Genomic DNA, 16171 nt, shown 5'->3' on the forward strand with positions numbered 1-16171 from the left:
ACTTCAGAGTAACTGGGGAGACGGCAATTTGAAATATAATGCGGGTGGAGAGTTTATTATTTAAGAAAAGGCAGGATTGGGGAGTGGCGCTGGTTTTTAATCTTAACCCTGATTAGAATGTGGGGGGGGGGGGGAGGAAACGAAAGGCTAATGAGATTACTACCCAGAATGCTAAATTCCTCTGCTCTAACGTCAACACAAAATTTGCCAGCAAAACTGATAGCTCTCTAGCTTACAGTACTTCTTGCCAGGCGTAATTCTTCGTGCTAATTGAGGATAAATTACCATGGGGATTTTCTATAATTACCCGTATTTTTCGCTCTATAAGACGCACTAGACCACAAGACGCACCTAGTTTTTGGAGTAGGAAAACAAGAAAAAAAATATTCTGAATCTCAGAAGCCAGAACAGCAAGAGGGATCGCTATGCAGTGAAAGCAGCAATCCCTCTTGCTGTTCTGGCTTCTGGGATAGTTGTGCAGCCTGCATTCGCTCCATAAGACACACACACATTTCCCCTTACTTTTTAGGAGGGAAAAAGTGAGTCTTATAGAGCAAAAAATACGGTATATATTGCGCCAGAGAAACAGACACAGTGGAGAAATGCTTATATCTGTTACTATGTAAATGCCTTCAAGCTTCAAGTCTACCAGTCTATACAGGGTTCAACACTTGCTGATAGTAGCTGCCCTGAGCCCGGCCTTGGCTGGGGAGGGCGGGGTATAAATAAAAATTATTATTATTGTTATTATTATTATAACTACAGTGCAAACGGGATGCAAACGGGATCCGTTCCGGAGCCCCGTTCGCATTCAGAAGCGAATGCAACCCACATCTGCGCATGCGCGGGTTGCAATTCACCGCTTCTGCGCATGCGCGTGACGTCATTTTGACCGTCTGCGCATGCACGAGTGGTGAAACCCGGAAGTAACACACTCCATTACTTCCGGGTCACCGCAGAGCGCAACCCAAAAATACTTATCCTGAAGCTACTTCAGCCCGAGGTATGACTGTATTGCCACATTTGATAGAGGAACAAACAGATGATGGAATAATGGGTTGCCTTTAGGGAATGCAGCTATGATTCTAACTCATTCCACGATATCTGATTCTCAAATATAATGACACTAAAATTAATTATCCGTATTAAGACTATGTTAAAATTGTCAGATTGGCTGTTTCAATTAATAAAAGCTGCATTCCAATTTTCTAAAAGTGGGTTTTTATGAGATGGGTCCTTGCCAATGCATTTTGCCACTCCTGACAGTTGTGGATTATAGCTAGTGACGGGGACAAAGGTATCAGCCTCCTTATCTGACCAGTTCTCTCAAACTTAGCTTCCAAAGCACCTAACAGGGCTGAGCAATATCTGATTTTCAACATCATGATTTTTGAGCCACGTGGAACGCCCTCCCATCAGACATCAAGGAAATAAACAACTATCTGACTTTTAGAAGACATCTGAAGGCAACCCTGTATCGGGAAATGTTTAATGTCTAATGTTTTACAATTTTTCTATGTGCTGTAAGCCGCCCAGAGTGGCTGGGGAAACCCAGCCAGATGGGAAGGACATAAATAAAATTATTATTATTATTATTATTATTATTATTATTATTATTATTATTCCCGTTAAGTCCAATGGCACTGTGTCTAATGTATACCTGAAGGAGCATCTCTTCCATCGTTCTGCCCGGACACTGAGGTCCAGGTCTGGGGGCCTTCTGGTGGTTCCCTCACTGTGAGAAGTGAAGCTACAGAGAACCAGGCAGAGGGCCTTCTTGGTAGTGGCACTCGCCCTGTGGAACGCCCTCCCATCAGATGTCAAGGAGATGAGTAACTACATAACCTTTAGAAGACATCTGAAGGCAGCCCTGCATCAGGAAGCCTTTTAATGTTTTTTTTAAAAAAATTTTATATATGTTGGAAGCCACCCAGCCATATTATTATTATTATTATTATTATTATTATTATTATTATTAAACTGCCCTATACCTGGAAGTCTCAGGGTGGTTCACAGAACAAAATCAAAATATAATACCACAAAATACATAATCAAAATAAAAACAACAACCCAATAACCCCCCCCCCCAAACGCCCACATTTTAAAAGGGTATAGGGAGAAAATAATATTTTAAATAAAATTATTATTTTCATTATTTCTCTAGTCAGTGTGTTTTAAAACTGCAGTGTCAAACACGATCCTGTTCTTCCCCTTTTCTCTAATTTTGTTTTACCGTCTACTCCCCTTCCTCTGAACATTTCTTCATTTTGGCAGTTGGTAACTAGATTACTTACTACATACTTTAGCAAGCAAGTAAAAAATATAATTAAAAAGTTGCAAGGCCAATCTAAATTTGCTTAGTCAGCCACGTACATCGCTCATCCTATCCTAGGGATGTCGGGGGGGGGGGGGAATTTGACTCAGTTCACATTTAAATGTAAATCTACATAATTTGCAGTTTTGAAAATATTATGTGGACTGAAATGTCCAAATGCACAGCTCAACAAACTTGGTTGATTTACTAGCTCACAAGTGATTTGATTTAGATTTAGATTTGATGCCTCCATCATATTGTCCCAAAGTCTTGTATAAATAATATTTATTCAAATTTTAAAGGTTACAAAAAGAATCAAAAAAGAAAACAAAACAGTACATAAAAGCAAATCACATCCAGGAAAAAGTAAAAGAGCGAAAACAGAAAAAAAGTTAAAAATACATACAATCAAAAAGTCAAAAGGAAAAAAGAACAAATCAAACCTTTACATATTTTCCTTTCTTTAACTTATTTCCTTGACTTCCTCACACCTCCCCTCTTTATATTCTAGTTCAGATAGGTATTTCAGCAAATCCTTCATCTTGTTTTTATCCTAATAATTTATCTTGATATCCTGTAATTTTTCATTCTCTCTTTCACCAATTATCCATCCATTTTTACTTTATTTAATCTTATTTCTCATTAAAACTGATATATTTGAACTTATTCTCTCATATTGTCCCAAAGTCTTGACTGTTTCAGCTGCACTTTCTTTCTCCAAGAGCCAAAAAAATGGGGAATTATATGTCAATAAAGTATATTATAAGTTTATTTATACTATATTGACACAGAAAATATAGGGGATACAGGGCAGGAGAAGTACAGTATTTTTCCATGTATAAGACTAGGGCCCCCCTCAAAAAATTTAAAAATCAGTGGGCATCTTATACACGGATAGTGCCAAGAGTGAACTGGCAATTGGTTGTTGCCCCCAAAATAGGAGGCGTCTTATACATGGGGGTGTCTTATAGACGGAAAAATACAGTATGTCCGGTAGGCCAGCTAAGAAGCACTGCAGAAAGACATTTATTTTATACACAATGTTTTATCAGTTCAATAGCCTTCCATGTATCATTTGACAGCAATCAACATGTCATAATTATCAGACTTATAATTGGATTCTTCTTTGGAATGGCAGCTTAGGAAAAAAACAATACAGTTCAAGGATGTTAATCTTATCACAACCATGAAATATTATCAAATGATCTCAGTTTCTATTTCTGATTAATGAAGGCTCAAAAGAATTAGCCCAAAGAGGAATGAATACACTAGGGGGAGAGGCTATTTTTAGTATAGCAAAAGCAAGCGGGAATGACTGGCACTCATTTATCCATTAATACATGGGACTGTCACTCAAACGCTTTATGAATGGTTGACCACAGATAGAGATGAATGAGATCCACGTATCTGCATCACTCCTTTTCCTTTTGTGACATGTTATTTAAGATGGTGTCGCTGCCTCATTTACTTCCCAGACTATGCGAAGTCTGGTAGACAAAGCCTTCTCGACACTTTTTATATTAAAACTGAAGTACCGTGATAACAAATGCCGTTACTTGTGAAACTCTGCTAAAGGCTGCATCTGTCAGTATTTTAAATATCACCGCTTCCCTACTGAGGAACAGCAAAACTTAACGCACAGAAGACTTGCTTTGTAGCGGGGGGGTGGGGGGACGGACGGACGGACGGACTGTGGCATGGAAATGAACTGGTTTCCCCACCGCATGAATTAAGTTTCATATGAATTAAGTTTCATAGATAGCATGGTGCATACCACATTTATTGCAATGGGGACTTCAACACGTGCTCTGTGACAAGGAGCGTTGAGGGAAGAGAGTCATTACGGTGTAACTCAAGAAAACGAGGCTTCCCCTCCATGTGCCTTTTGCTGTAAGTAAAGGTAAAGGGACCCCTGACCATTAGGTCCAGTTGTGACAGACTCTGGGGTTGCGGCACTCATCTTGCTTTATTGGCCAAGGGAGCTGGCGTACAGCTTCCGGGTCATGTGGCCAGCATGACTAAGCCGCTTCTGGCGAACCAGAGCAGCGCACGGAAACGAGTTTGCCTTCCCGCCGGAGTGGTACCTATTTATCTACTTGCACTTTGTGCTTTCGAACTGCTAGGTTGGCAGGAGCAGGGACCGAGCAACGGGAGCTCACCCCGTTGCGGGAATTCGAACCGCTGACCTTCTGATTGGCAAGTCCTAGGCTCTGTAGTGGCCCACAATACCTAGCCCGTTCACGAAGAGCCGTGGAATCAACAACCCTATATGGAAAACAACACTTCACTTTCGGCAGCTGGTATGCCAATGGTACTGTCAAACTACAGAAGCAGTTGTTGACTGTGGCCATCAATCAGCAGAGTTGGCCTCAGGCATTTCCACTCAGCATCTGCAGTCTAAAAGGGTTTTGGAGATTTCGTGCTGATTAGCCAGCCACTTATCTCCCCATTTCCAAGCTCTACTTTATGAGGATGCAGTCTTGAATTCTTTCTGTTCTAGGAAACCACCCTTCCCTCCCCATACCCAATATTAAAGTCTAATAGGACTCAAAAACAACTGCCACAGCCCTTCAGAGTTAAGAACATGACAAACTGTGTTTTGTCAGAAGCTAACATTTGGCATGCAGCATCTCAGTAGCAGTCAGGGCCTACTCACCAGTTCTAAACACTGCCGGTGTCCATAAGCAGCAGCGTAATGCACGGTATTGTACCCATCTTTGTCCTGGATTGACGGGTTGGCTTCATTCTGAAGAAGGAATTCTAGACACCTGTGGAAAATTTGTAAGTATAAGTGCTAAGTTGTACCAGCTGATTGGACATAAAGACTGATGCCAAGACGACAACATTTCCTGGTGTTGAGTATAAACTAGCTAGCTTTTTCATTGTGCACAGAATCTTGCACCTGTTATATGCTGGCTTTTCTTTCATATTCACTTAGATTTTGCACAGAAATAACCACTGTTCTGGGAAATAATAATAATAATAATAATAATAATAATAATAATAATAATAATTTATTATTTATGCCCCATCCATCTGGCTGGGTTTCCCCAGCCACTCTGGGCAGCTCCCTGTAAGGATTCCTGCTCCGTGCTTGCAGTCATGGGATTGTTTTCTATCACATAACGGTGTATGTTTTCATTCCACATAGTGGGAAGTAATGGAGACAGGATGTTTATGTTACTGTGTTTCCATGATGTGGGACTATTGTCCTTTGTTCTTTCTATTTGCTGTCTGATGAGAAAGAGGAAGGAGATAAGTCAGAATGCTCAGAGTGTATTATATGTAAATAAAGAAGATTAGCCAAAATGTTGCTACTGAATTTGTTACGCAAACTGCTAACAATCTGCAGGATCCGTAAGCGTGCTAATGCCTTTTGGTATTGGCTGTGATGTTCAGGCTAGAGAAAGGTTTTGAAGCTCCCGAACAACCGACCAGGAGGGAGAGAGCATGCCAATAAGGCATGTGTCTCTGCCAGGGTCCTACACGGGTGTAGGACAATCCTAACAGAATAATAATAATAATAATAATAAAGCGATAAAATATCAAACATTAAAAACTTCCCTAAACAGGGCTGCCTTCAGATGTCTTCTAAAAGTCCTAAGTCATAAGATCCCTTATGATCAGCTCCACTACTGCTCTAGATTCTAAAACCCATTCTTTTGGAAGAATCAGCTGCTGTAGTAGAGTCGCTGCTTCAGCTACAGAACCCCACACATTCTAAATGTCAACCTATGCATTTCTCAAAACCAACAGCTTTCCTCATGTTGTCTATTTACTTGGGAACAACTCCATAGGAAAGAGATTCGACGACATTTTCTGTGTCCCTTCCTTTCATGCATATTCTACCTCGTTGACAATCGACACAAACACTACCACAAAAACCACGGCATAAGGAACATCAGCTATGAATATTAAATTTGTGAAGGACATATATTCCTTGCAGCATGTTATCACAATGCATTTGATTTGGACAACAACACACCACGTTTAAAGTGCCTCGGAACACTACAGCGGCAGCCAGAACGGAAAAGTTAAAAAGACACACAAACACACACGCACATACACAAATAGCTATAGACCATAATTCAAAGGTTAACGCTTCGTCGCCTCAGCGGTTGTATGCGGCAGCACAGCAGGTGAGCAAAAATAAGGAACGCACATAACTGCAACCCACAAAAGCAAAAGCTTTATACGGAGATGGAGTCAAACTGCTCTATTGACACCAAACTTACAATGCAGCTGCTTTTTCCTTCATTTCATTGGCTCTTTCAAGTTCTTCAGCATTTTCATGGGAGTTACCCAAAATATTCTTTCTTCTTAACATAAGGGACAGAAAAACGCAACTCATTTTGAAAACTGACACTTCAGAGATTCGCATAAGCGACCAGCCATCATTTTCACTTCAGAGCAGTGTACATACTTATGGGTGCCACCAGGAAATCTTAATAATAATAATAATAATAATAATAATAATAATAATAATAATAATAACTGACTGTCTGACCTATGGACAAGGCTAAGAGTCACATCAAGCTTCCACAACAAACGTTCCAGAAATTTTGCAAAATTTTTGTCACAGGGCAGATGTTACTGTCATGTTGGCTGTACAACTGTTTCAATACTTCCAGGTATTTTTGGACTGCAGTTCCTATCAACTTCTGCCTGCATAGCCAATGGTCAGGGATAAAAGGAGCTGTAATCCAGCAACTCCTGTCTGGAGAAATATGTGTCTCCTAGAATTGTAGCAGCTGGTCAACCAGCTATCCTATATCAACCACTTTAAACTGAGGTTTCACTGAGGTTTCTGGGCTAGATGCACCATGGGTTTGACTCCCTAAGGTTGCTTTTGTATTCTTCATGTTTAACCGAGATCTACCTAATCTACCACTGATGGACTTGTTCCTGGCCTTTTCCATTCTTAAAGAAGATTCACAAAACAAGAAAGTTAAACTCTATGGTAACTCATGATGCCACTAGCAGCAAACCTGTTCTGATTAGACTCTTCCCTGGGAGTTCAGAATGTTCCTGTTGTTAAAATAGAATGGAAGAAATGAGGACTTGGGGTTTATCACTATTAAAATATGAATGCATTCTGTTTCATTAGCAGAAATCCTGAATGCGGCCCAAAAGCATTTCCTCATGCATAATTGGCTCCCTGTCCAGGAGTATCGTTAACGAATCAGGTCAGCAGAAATGAGAAGCTTGGTATGTCCATTTTTATAAAGAGAGGCAAAAGAAGAAAAAGCACAAAAAGTTCAGCACTCCTATTTTCAGAATTGTTTCTCCAGAAGGTCTGGTCTTCTCTCTTAAGTACCCAGTGCTGTTGTTTGTGGCATTTGCCACTTCAGTAGTTGGTAAGAACCTTATTCCTTATTAAATTTATATCCCACCTTTCCTCCCAAAGAGTCTAGGGCAGCAAACAACAAATGATAAAATTATAGAAACATATAAAAAGCATATCCAATACAATGCAGAAAGGTAAATATCTCAACTTAAAAGGTCTGTTGAAAGAGGAAGGTCTTCATCAGGCGCCAAAATGACAAAAGAGGTGGTGCCTATCTAATATTTAAGGGAAGCGAATTCCAAAGGGTTGATGCCACAAAACTAAAGGCAGCAAACACTTGAACCATACCATTCACTCAATCAATCAATCAATCAATCAATCACAGTGGAATGTTTTAAATACCCGAGGAAAGAATTCTGCCACAGTATATACCTCAACATTTTAAGTCCACTTAAAATATTTCTGTTTGCAAACCCTTGACTGGAGAAAAATGACTATGTCCAGTTTTTAAGGCCCATCGCAACTTGCCCCCCCCTTTTACAGCTAAAACATTTTAAAATGCCCCCATGTAAGTAGCACGCACAGGTACAGCGCACACTGATGTTTTCAGATACGTGTGTCGGACATTTCAATGTGCCAGGGAACTGGGACTGGCTAAACCTCTTGGTTGTAAGTACAAGTGGTACTAATACTTGCTGTATGGAGCCAATTTTAAAGAGCATTCATCTTATCCTTCCCTTTCCCCCCTAAAAATATTTTCTGTCTCTACATCATGGAAATCTATTCCATCAGGTCCCACCCCACCCCTTTTCTTTCTTTGATATTCATAGGCGGTTCAGATAGATCCATTCCTTTGGCATAGCTTTTGAGATTATCTTTGCTGGAGACTTTAAGCACAGGGTACGTGCCCAGCTGCTATGGAATCTGTAGCAAGCTAGGTAGAAAGGAATCATGTTACGATGACTTGGGTATTACAGGAAGAGAGATTATAATCAAATCCTCTGGTACCAATACATCATGGCAGGCTACAAAGGTACAAATTCACCCAGCTGTGACTATTATATGTGGTAAATTTTACACACATACACACACAAGGAGGAAGAGAATTTAGGCAGATCTACACCAACTGTTTAAAGCACATCCAATGCACGTTTAGAGCACATGACACACACACACCCCAAGAATCCTGGGAACTGTAGTATACTAAGGTTGCTGTGAATGGTAACCCTGTGTGGGGAAAACTACAGTTCCCATAATTCTTTGAGAGAAGCCACATGCTTCAAATGTGAGTTGGATGTGCTTTAAACGTGTGGAGTGGACCTGCCCTCAGTCATTGGGCCAGGGGATTTGAGGAAGAGCAGTATTATGGGGATATTTTAATTTCTGCCACAGTGCAAGGTTTCTGCCGAATCCTTCTGCCATCTCTTGAGTGCATGGATATGATGGGGCCCTATGACAGAATAGTCTCAATGCCTTCCTTAATGCATGTTTCGGCTGATATTTCTGCATCTCCAGGTATACAAAAATTGTTCTGAATTGAAATGGGTTCTTAGAATCAGAACCATAGGATTGTAGAGTTGTAAAGGACCATGAGGGTCACTGTCAGGGAACTGCCATCGGAGCCAGAGGGAGAGGGAGGGCTCCAGAGGGATTCCGGAGAGCGTCCCGGGAGGGAGAGAAGCAGCCCATCTTCTAGGGAAGGAAATGAGCGTAGCACCAGTGGAGAGGGGGGGGGCAAATGGGGGAATTGGAGAGGTGGCTCCATGACTCCTCGCCGGAGACCAGCGGGGAGAGCACGGGTCCTCCGCTGCCCACACCCTCCCTGCGCAGAAGGCTTCCGCACAGGGAGAGTAGGCGGAGACTAGGCGTCAAAGAGCTTCTTTGCTGGAAGAAGTTCAAGAAACGCCCACTGACGGATACTGCCAGCGATTGAAACAGCCACGGGTGAGTGGCTGTCCGGACAGAAAGGGTTCACCCAGGTAACCCAGCCAGGTGTGGCGCCGATTTACGCACGAGCAACCCCTAGAACCATTACAGTCACATAGGAATTTATGGCCTAATGCAGGGCTCGAATACCTGAATTATCAAATGACTGAATCATCTTTGCTGCCACACACTTGTGGCCCTTTGTGTTCTCTCCTTTTGAGAAGAGCAGCCCTATACCACAAACCCACCTACACTTTTACATCAGGAGGACAGAAACTTGAGGAACGGCACCACAGCAACATTACCATAGGGAGAAAACATCTACAGTGCTCCTTTCCAGTAAACAGAGTCCCTCTTGTTTCTGTCTGCATGAAAAAAGGTTCTATATAACTTAGTAACTAAGGACCTGGTTTTACCAATAGGCTATGAAATCTAAAATGGCTCTGGGTGAATATTTTTACATATCACACACAGCTTTTACCTGTGTGAGGAACTAACCTCAAGAGGGAACAATTCTATGGAAAGACGGTATTAGAAAGAAGTGAGGTAATTTTCATCTGTTTAGACAGAATGAAAGTGAGGCGGTTTCAATTTGTTTTAGCATTTTAACTTTTGTATGTATGGTTGCGATTTTTCTCCCCCGGTTTGATCATTTTATCTTTTTTGTAAACCGCTTTGAGGGGTGTCAGGACTGCCGCTAGGTCCCAGCTCACAGAGGACCAACGCCCAGTGGATGTTATATACAAAAGTCTTTATTAAAGTTTAGTTTCCATTTCCAAGCTCTGGGCGCGCAGACCCACGTCTCGACGCTAGACCGGCTAAGTCCCCTCTGACTCACTGCTCCACCCACACCAGTTTAAGATTCTAGCCCGGCTCCACCTCCTACGCTGCTCTTTCCTTCGCTGGGTCTTTCTGCCCTCTGGGGTTCCCTCCTTCCTGGACTCCTCTGACGCTGAGCCTCCTGAGTCTTGCCCCTCCCTCCGGCGGGCTTTAGGACCTGGCTCCCTTTCTGGGCTCCCTGCTGTGCCGCGCTCCTGTACATTTGAACTTGGCGCGCGCGCCCAGCCGGTGACTTTCCTTCTGACCGTTTCCCCGCTTCCTGATGTGGGCGTTGCCAAACCTGACTCCTCTCCTCCCTCTGGTGGTGAGGACACTGGTCCCGACTCCTGGGACTCCCCCTCCCCACTGCGCTCTGGTGGAGAAGCTGGTCCTGATTTCCAACTGCTGCTCAGGGACTCCCCGCTAGCCCCTTCCTCCTGGGGCTTCCCCCCTGGAGCCCCCTTCGCTCTGGCCACCGGCGCTCCCTTCTGTGAGTCCTCCGATTCGCTAGAGAGGCTTGTGGAATAACTCTGGCCACTGTCACTGCCTGCGCCTCCCTCGTACTCCTCCTCCTCACTCTCCATTTGCTCCCCCTCCTGTGTCTCTCCTTCTGAACCCCTGACAAGGGGTTTTTTGTTTTGTTTTTTACAATCAAAATTTTATGAAATAAATAAATAAATAAATAAAGTCCAAGCTGCTGCATTTGCAGATATGACGGCAACTTGAAGGGAACTGTGAGGCTTCTCAATACACAGAGGACATAAGTTATTCAAAGTAATCAAAGTAGCTGAATGCATTCATGAAGGGGAATGGGAATACTTTTGGTTCTGGGAGTATTTTTTCTGAAATAAGACTGTTGCATAAAGAGACCAGAAATGACACTGGCTTAGTGCTGAAGTTGAAACAAGGAATGCAAATAGGCTTGTTTACTTTCTGTCCATGTCTGAGGCAGCAGCATAGTGTAAAGCCGTCCGTCCCCAGTCATCTGTTTCGTTAATATTGGCCCCCGTGGTCACCAGCGTCTCCATACATTGGAAATGACAATTTGCAGCTGCGTAGTGCAGAGGTGTCCTGAAAAATAAATAGAAATGAATTAGCTCAGACACTACCTTGAGTAACGGCATGCATTACATTAACTGCTCCTGACAGCAACATTACTATAGGGGGAACCCATTTCGAGGTAACAATAGCAGCTATTTAATTGAATGCAGAACATATTCTTCCTCCTGCGGTGAAGATTAGAAGTAGGCACTCGGGAAATGCAAAAGACCATGGGCTGCGGAGGGGGGTGGGGAGTATGGAGAGAAGAATTGAACAAACAGAGGGATGTGGAATGTTATTCACAAAAAAACCACTAAAAGCAAGGAAGAAACAAGGAACACTCCTGAAAGGGAGGAGGGAGGATAGGGAAAAATAACGATGATTCTTCTCCTACGCTGTGCCTGTGAATTCCCTTTATAGGTTTTGCACCTACTATACGCCAACTCTATAAGGGCATTCCAGAGCTCCAGCCAAGGAACTGGTGCTCCTCTCTATCTTGCTGAGGATGTAAACATTATTTTCAGCACTTGTGTATTCACTGAGAGGGGAGCACCGTCCTGCTTAGTTCTGTACAGTGAGTGGTACCTCGGGTTACAGACACTTCAGGTTACAGACGTTTCAGGTTACAGACTCCGCTAACCTAGAAATAGTATCTCGGGTTAAGAACTTTGCTTCAGGATGAGAACAGAAATTGCACGGCGGCAGCAGGAGGCCCCATTAGCTAAAGTGGTGCTTCAGGTTAAGAACAGTTTCAGGTTAAGAACGGACCTCCAGAACGAATTAAGTTCTTAACCCGAGGTAGAAGAGTTTGGATTTGATATCCCGCTTTATCACTACCCTAAGGAGTCTCAAAGCGGCTCACATTCTCCTTTCCCTTCCTCCCCCACAACAAACACACTGTGAGGTGAGTGGGGCTGAGAGACTTCAGAGAAGTGTGACTGGCCCAAGGTCACCCAGCAGCTGCATGTGGAGGAGCGGAGACGCGAACCCGGTTCACCAGATTACGAGACTACCACTCTTAACCACTACACCACACTGGCTCTGTACTCACTGTACTCACCATAATAACAACTGCAGCTCCAGGAGCTTTCTCTGTGGTCGGGGCAAAGAACATGTGGCCCTCCTCCTAGAGGCAGGTTTGTAACCCAGAACATCTGGGAGGCCATGGGTTCTCCATCCCTGCCCTATGAAGCCTTTCTTTACTGTGAGACTTTGTTAGCATTTTCAACAAAGCTTGCCCTCTTACTTTGCTGCTTGACTAAGGGCAGGAACTTAGCCATCTTCTCCACCAAGACTTGTGAAAAGTATATCTTACATCCAGAAACACATGTAAGTAGTGCTTTTTATTAAAAAGAGATGTTTAGGGGTACTCTCATTTTCCTACTCATATTGAAATACTGCCCCTCAATGAGGCCAAACTGTTTAGGGGTATGCGTACCCCTGAGTAAGGTAAAGGTAAAGGGACCCCTGACCATTAGGTCCAGTCGTGGCCAACTCTGGGGTTGCGGCGCTCATCTCGCTTTATTGGCTGAGGGAGCCGGCGTACAGCTTCCAGGTCATGTGGCCACCATGACTAAGCCGCTTCTGGCGAACCAGAGCAGCGCACGGAAACGCCGTTTACCTTCCTGCCGTTGGCAGGAGCAGGGACCGAGCAACGGGAGCTCACCACATCACGAGGATTTGAACCGCCGACCTTCTGATCGGCAAGTCCTAGGCTCTGTGGTTTAACCCACAGCGCCACCCGCTCCCTACCTCTGAGTACACCCCCCCCCCGAAAAAGCACTGCATGTAAAGTTAGGGAGCACTGGTTATACGTATGCTTAGCAATATTTTTAAAAAATGAGTGCTGCTTGATGACCTCTTTATACATTGGCACATTACTGCAGTTTCAGGCAAAAGCAAAGCAAAAATTGCTTATTTTTTATATATCAAATCTATATCCGCAAGCTTCCTCCGGAAGGAGCCCAGAAAAGCAAACAGATACACAATTTAAGAGCAGAAACATTATAAACCAGTTAAAACATTCAAAAAAACTATTGCAGTCAAAAGTACTCTAAAAGCAGTTACAGTTAAAAGCATTCAAGAATCCAAACTGTATTGGGAAAGAATAAGCCATTGGTGGCAGTTAAAAAAAACCAGAAAGAACAAAAATCTATTTTATGGATTCAGTGTAGACTGCACTTGTATTTTTGGCATTACACTTCAGGCAGCAATATACTACAGGGGATGCCTTTTTCCTATCCTGCTGAGGCGGAGATGTAAATAAGGGGCAGCCCCACAGCAAAGTAAAACCAGTGCAACCATCTGTCTCAGTTTCTCATTCTCATCCTCTCATGCTCACATTTCAGCCTATCAAAAATAACCTAAAACTTCAGGAGGGAGGGAGGGGAGGAAAAAACCCAGTGCTACGAAATCAGGACCGTGCTACGTACTCAAGAGGCCTTAGGCAGATTTGAGATCTGGATGCAGAAGCCCAATGTTTCTCTCTGGCATTCTAGATCTGAGCAGAAATATGCCAGCATCAGGAATTGTGTTATGTGGCTTTCATCAAGGATAGAGTTTTAGACGTCAAGGATGAGCTTCCTTTAGTTTTGTCTGTTATACTCATGTATTGTTAAGGCTCAAGTTCTTGTCTTTCATTTTTATTTTTATTTTTAAGTGCAGTAAATTACAAACCTTCCATGTTTGTCTTTTTTATTGAAATCTGCTCCACTGCTCTGCAAGAGTTTTACACAATCAACGTTACTGAAAAGACAAAGAAAGGAAGAGAATGCATGAATTGAAGTAAAACAGACACTTCGCATTGATGGAGGGGCAGGGAGTTTCTCTATTAACAGTTCAGGGACTGGGAAGAACCAGCTAGGATAAGCAATCTAAGCAAGAACAACTGAAAGAACAATTTGTAAATATCTCTTCTCTACACACAGAAATCCTTGGAATACCTTCTGAATTAGCCAGCATAGTCCTATTCAGGCAAATGGTACCAGGAACATGTGAGGGTAGCCATGCTCCTTTGACGACACCACACATGCTGGCTCCATCTCTGGTGAATGAGTGATCATAGGCAGCCTGATGGGAGCCATGAATAATTCTTCCAAAGGATTGGGAGCCCCAGTTAACCTACTTTAAGTCATAATACATGCCACTGAATAAACCAATGTGATTTTCTTCAGAGCATATAACAAAGGACTATTTTAAATTAATCTATACAAATTTAACCCCAACCGTTTAACCAGAAAGAACCACTGCAGCCAATTCATTTCAAAACTTTATTAAGACATTAAAGGGACGTTCTATCAGGAAGTTCTCCTTCACAACCCTCACTGTGGTCAAGAAATCACAGTCCCCATTCATTGTTGCAAGTTTTTTATGTGCAGGAGAACTTCCTTCAATGTGGGAGGTGCCTTTAGTTTGCTAAATGGGTATCTCATGCAGTGCCCTTCAGATGACTGCAACTGCCATCATCTCATACCATTCAGCACCCCAGCATTTGGGGAGCAGTATGTTGGCTCCCCCAGTATTGACGTTTGTTGGACGCAAGGCTTATTATGAATGGAAGAGATGGAATTAAGCTGACATTCTTTTTCATTTGGTCTGTCTCTTAAACATCAGAACTGTACCAAACCCCTTGAAATCTGTTGCCTGTTTAGCCTCTCTCATGCTAAAACCAAAGTCCTGATACGCAGAAATGTGGGAACGGTGGAAGTTAAGACTTGTTTTACGGCTAGTCTTTGATACAAGGGGAGGGCACAGGCTATTAAAATGAAAGATTTGGCTACAGAATTACAGGATGACGATTGCTTTCCCCTCTTTCTGGCAACCTGCCTTCCAGGATGGCAATTTAGTTATTTGGCCTGTATGAAGAAAGAACAAAGTGTTCACTTCCTTGAGCTGGTTTGGCCTGGATAAGACAGGACAAAAAAAATCTGCTCAGGCAGAAGAGGTAGTAAACAACCATCTAGTGCAATTTGTGCCCGCTAACACAAGACCACTTATTATTAACTCAATCCAGGTTTAAATCAACCTTTAGGGTATTTACCGTATTTTTCGCTCTATAACACGCACCTGACCATAACACACACATCGTTTTTAGAGGAGGAAAACAAGGGGAAAAACATTCTGAATGAAACAGTGGGTGTATCATTTTTGTGCTTCATGCTGTGGCCACAGACATGTGATCTGATGGTGAATTTGGGGTGACCCAATGCAAAGATCCTGAGAATCCTGTGGATCCATGCTTTGTAACCACATTTTTGCACCATTGCAGCCCCAGGCAACAGTGGGTGCGTGATTTTTTTTGGTGCAGGCTGTAGCCATGGACATGCTATGTGATCTGATGGTGAATTTGGGGTGACCCAATGCAAAGATCCTGAGGATCCATGTGGATCCATGCTTTTTAACTACGTTTTTGCACCATTGCAGCCCCAGGCAACAGTGGGTGCGTGATTTGGGGGGGGGGGCAGGCTGTAGCCATGGACATGCTATGTGATCTGATGGTGAATTTGGGGTGACCCAATGCAAAGATCCTGAGGATCCATGTGGATCCATGCTTTGTAACCACATTTTAAGTGGGGAGCGAAGGAAAAACAAAGAAGGGACATGAGAGGGGTGTGCAGAGAAGCAGCTGGCTAAGAATGCAGGAGAGGATTTAACGGGAGGGAGGAAAGAAAGGCAAAAGTTTCCCCCCACCCAAGCCAGCCATCTCTCTCTCTCTCTCTCTCTCTCTCTCTCCCTCTCCCTCCCCCCCCTCTCTCCTTTCCCCTCTCTCTCTCCCTCTCCCCCAG

At 43.1% G+C, this 16171-nt stretch overlaps 1 protein-coding gene across 8 annotated transcripts in view; it reads right to left on the minus strand.

Moving 5' to 3' along the window:
- Positions 1-16171, minus strand: part of ANKRD44 (ankyrin repeat domain 44) — a 153398-nt gene that overhangs the window by 25984 nt on the left and 111243 nt on the right. For 4 of the 8 annotated variants that reach the window (XM_083706087.1, XM_083706089.1, XM_083706088.1 and 1 more), the window contains exons 13-15: positions 14064-14132; positions 11277-11417; positions 4971-5082 (exon numbers count right to left, since the gene is read on the minus strand). In XM_083706087.1, coding sequence (XP_083562213.1) covers positions 4971-5082; positions 11277-11417; positions 14064-14132 — 322 coding nt within the window. Of the gene's footprint in view, positions 1-4970; positions 5083-6549; positions 6634-9631; positions 9893-11276; positions 11418-14063; positions 14133-16171 lie in introns of those variants that run through there. The other 4 variants (XM_083706084.1, XM_083706083.1, XM_083706085.1 and 1 more) reach the window with 2 other exon arrangements.

The sequence above is a fragment of the Podarcis gaigeae genome, assembly GCF_964106915.1.
Source record: "Podarcis gaigeae genome assembly, chromosome: 1".
In the NCBI taxonomy this organism is placed as follows: Eukaryota; Metazoa; Chordata; class Lepidosauria; order Squamata; family Lacertidae; genus Podarcis; species Podarcis gaigeae.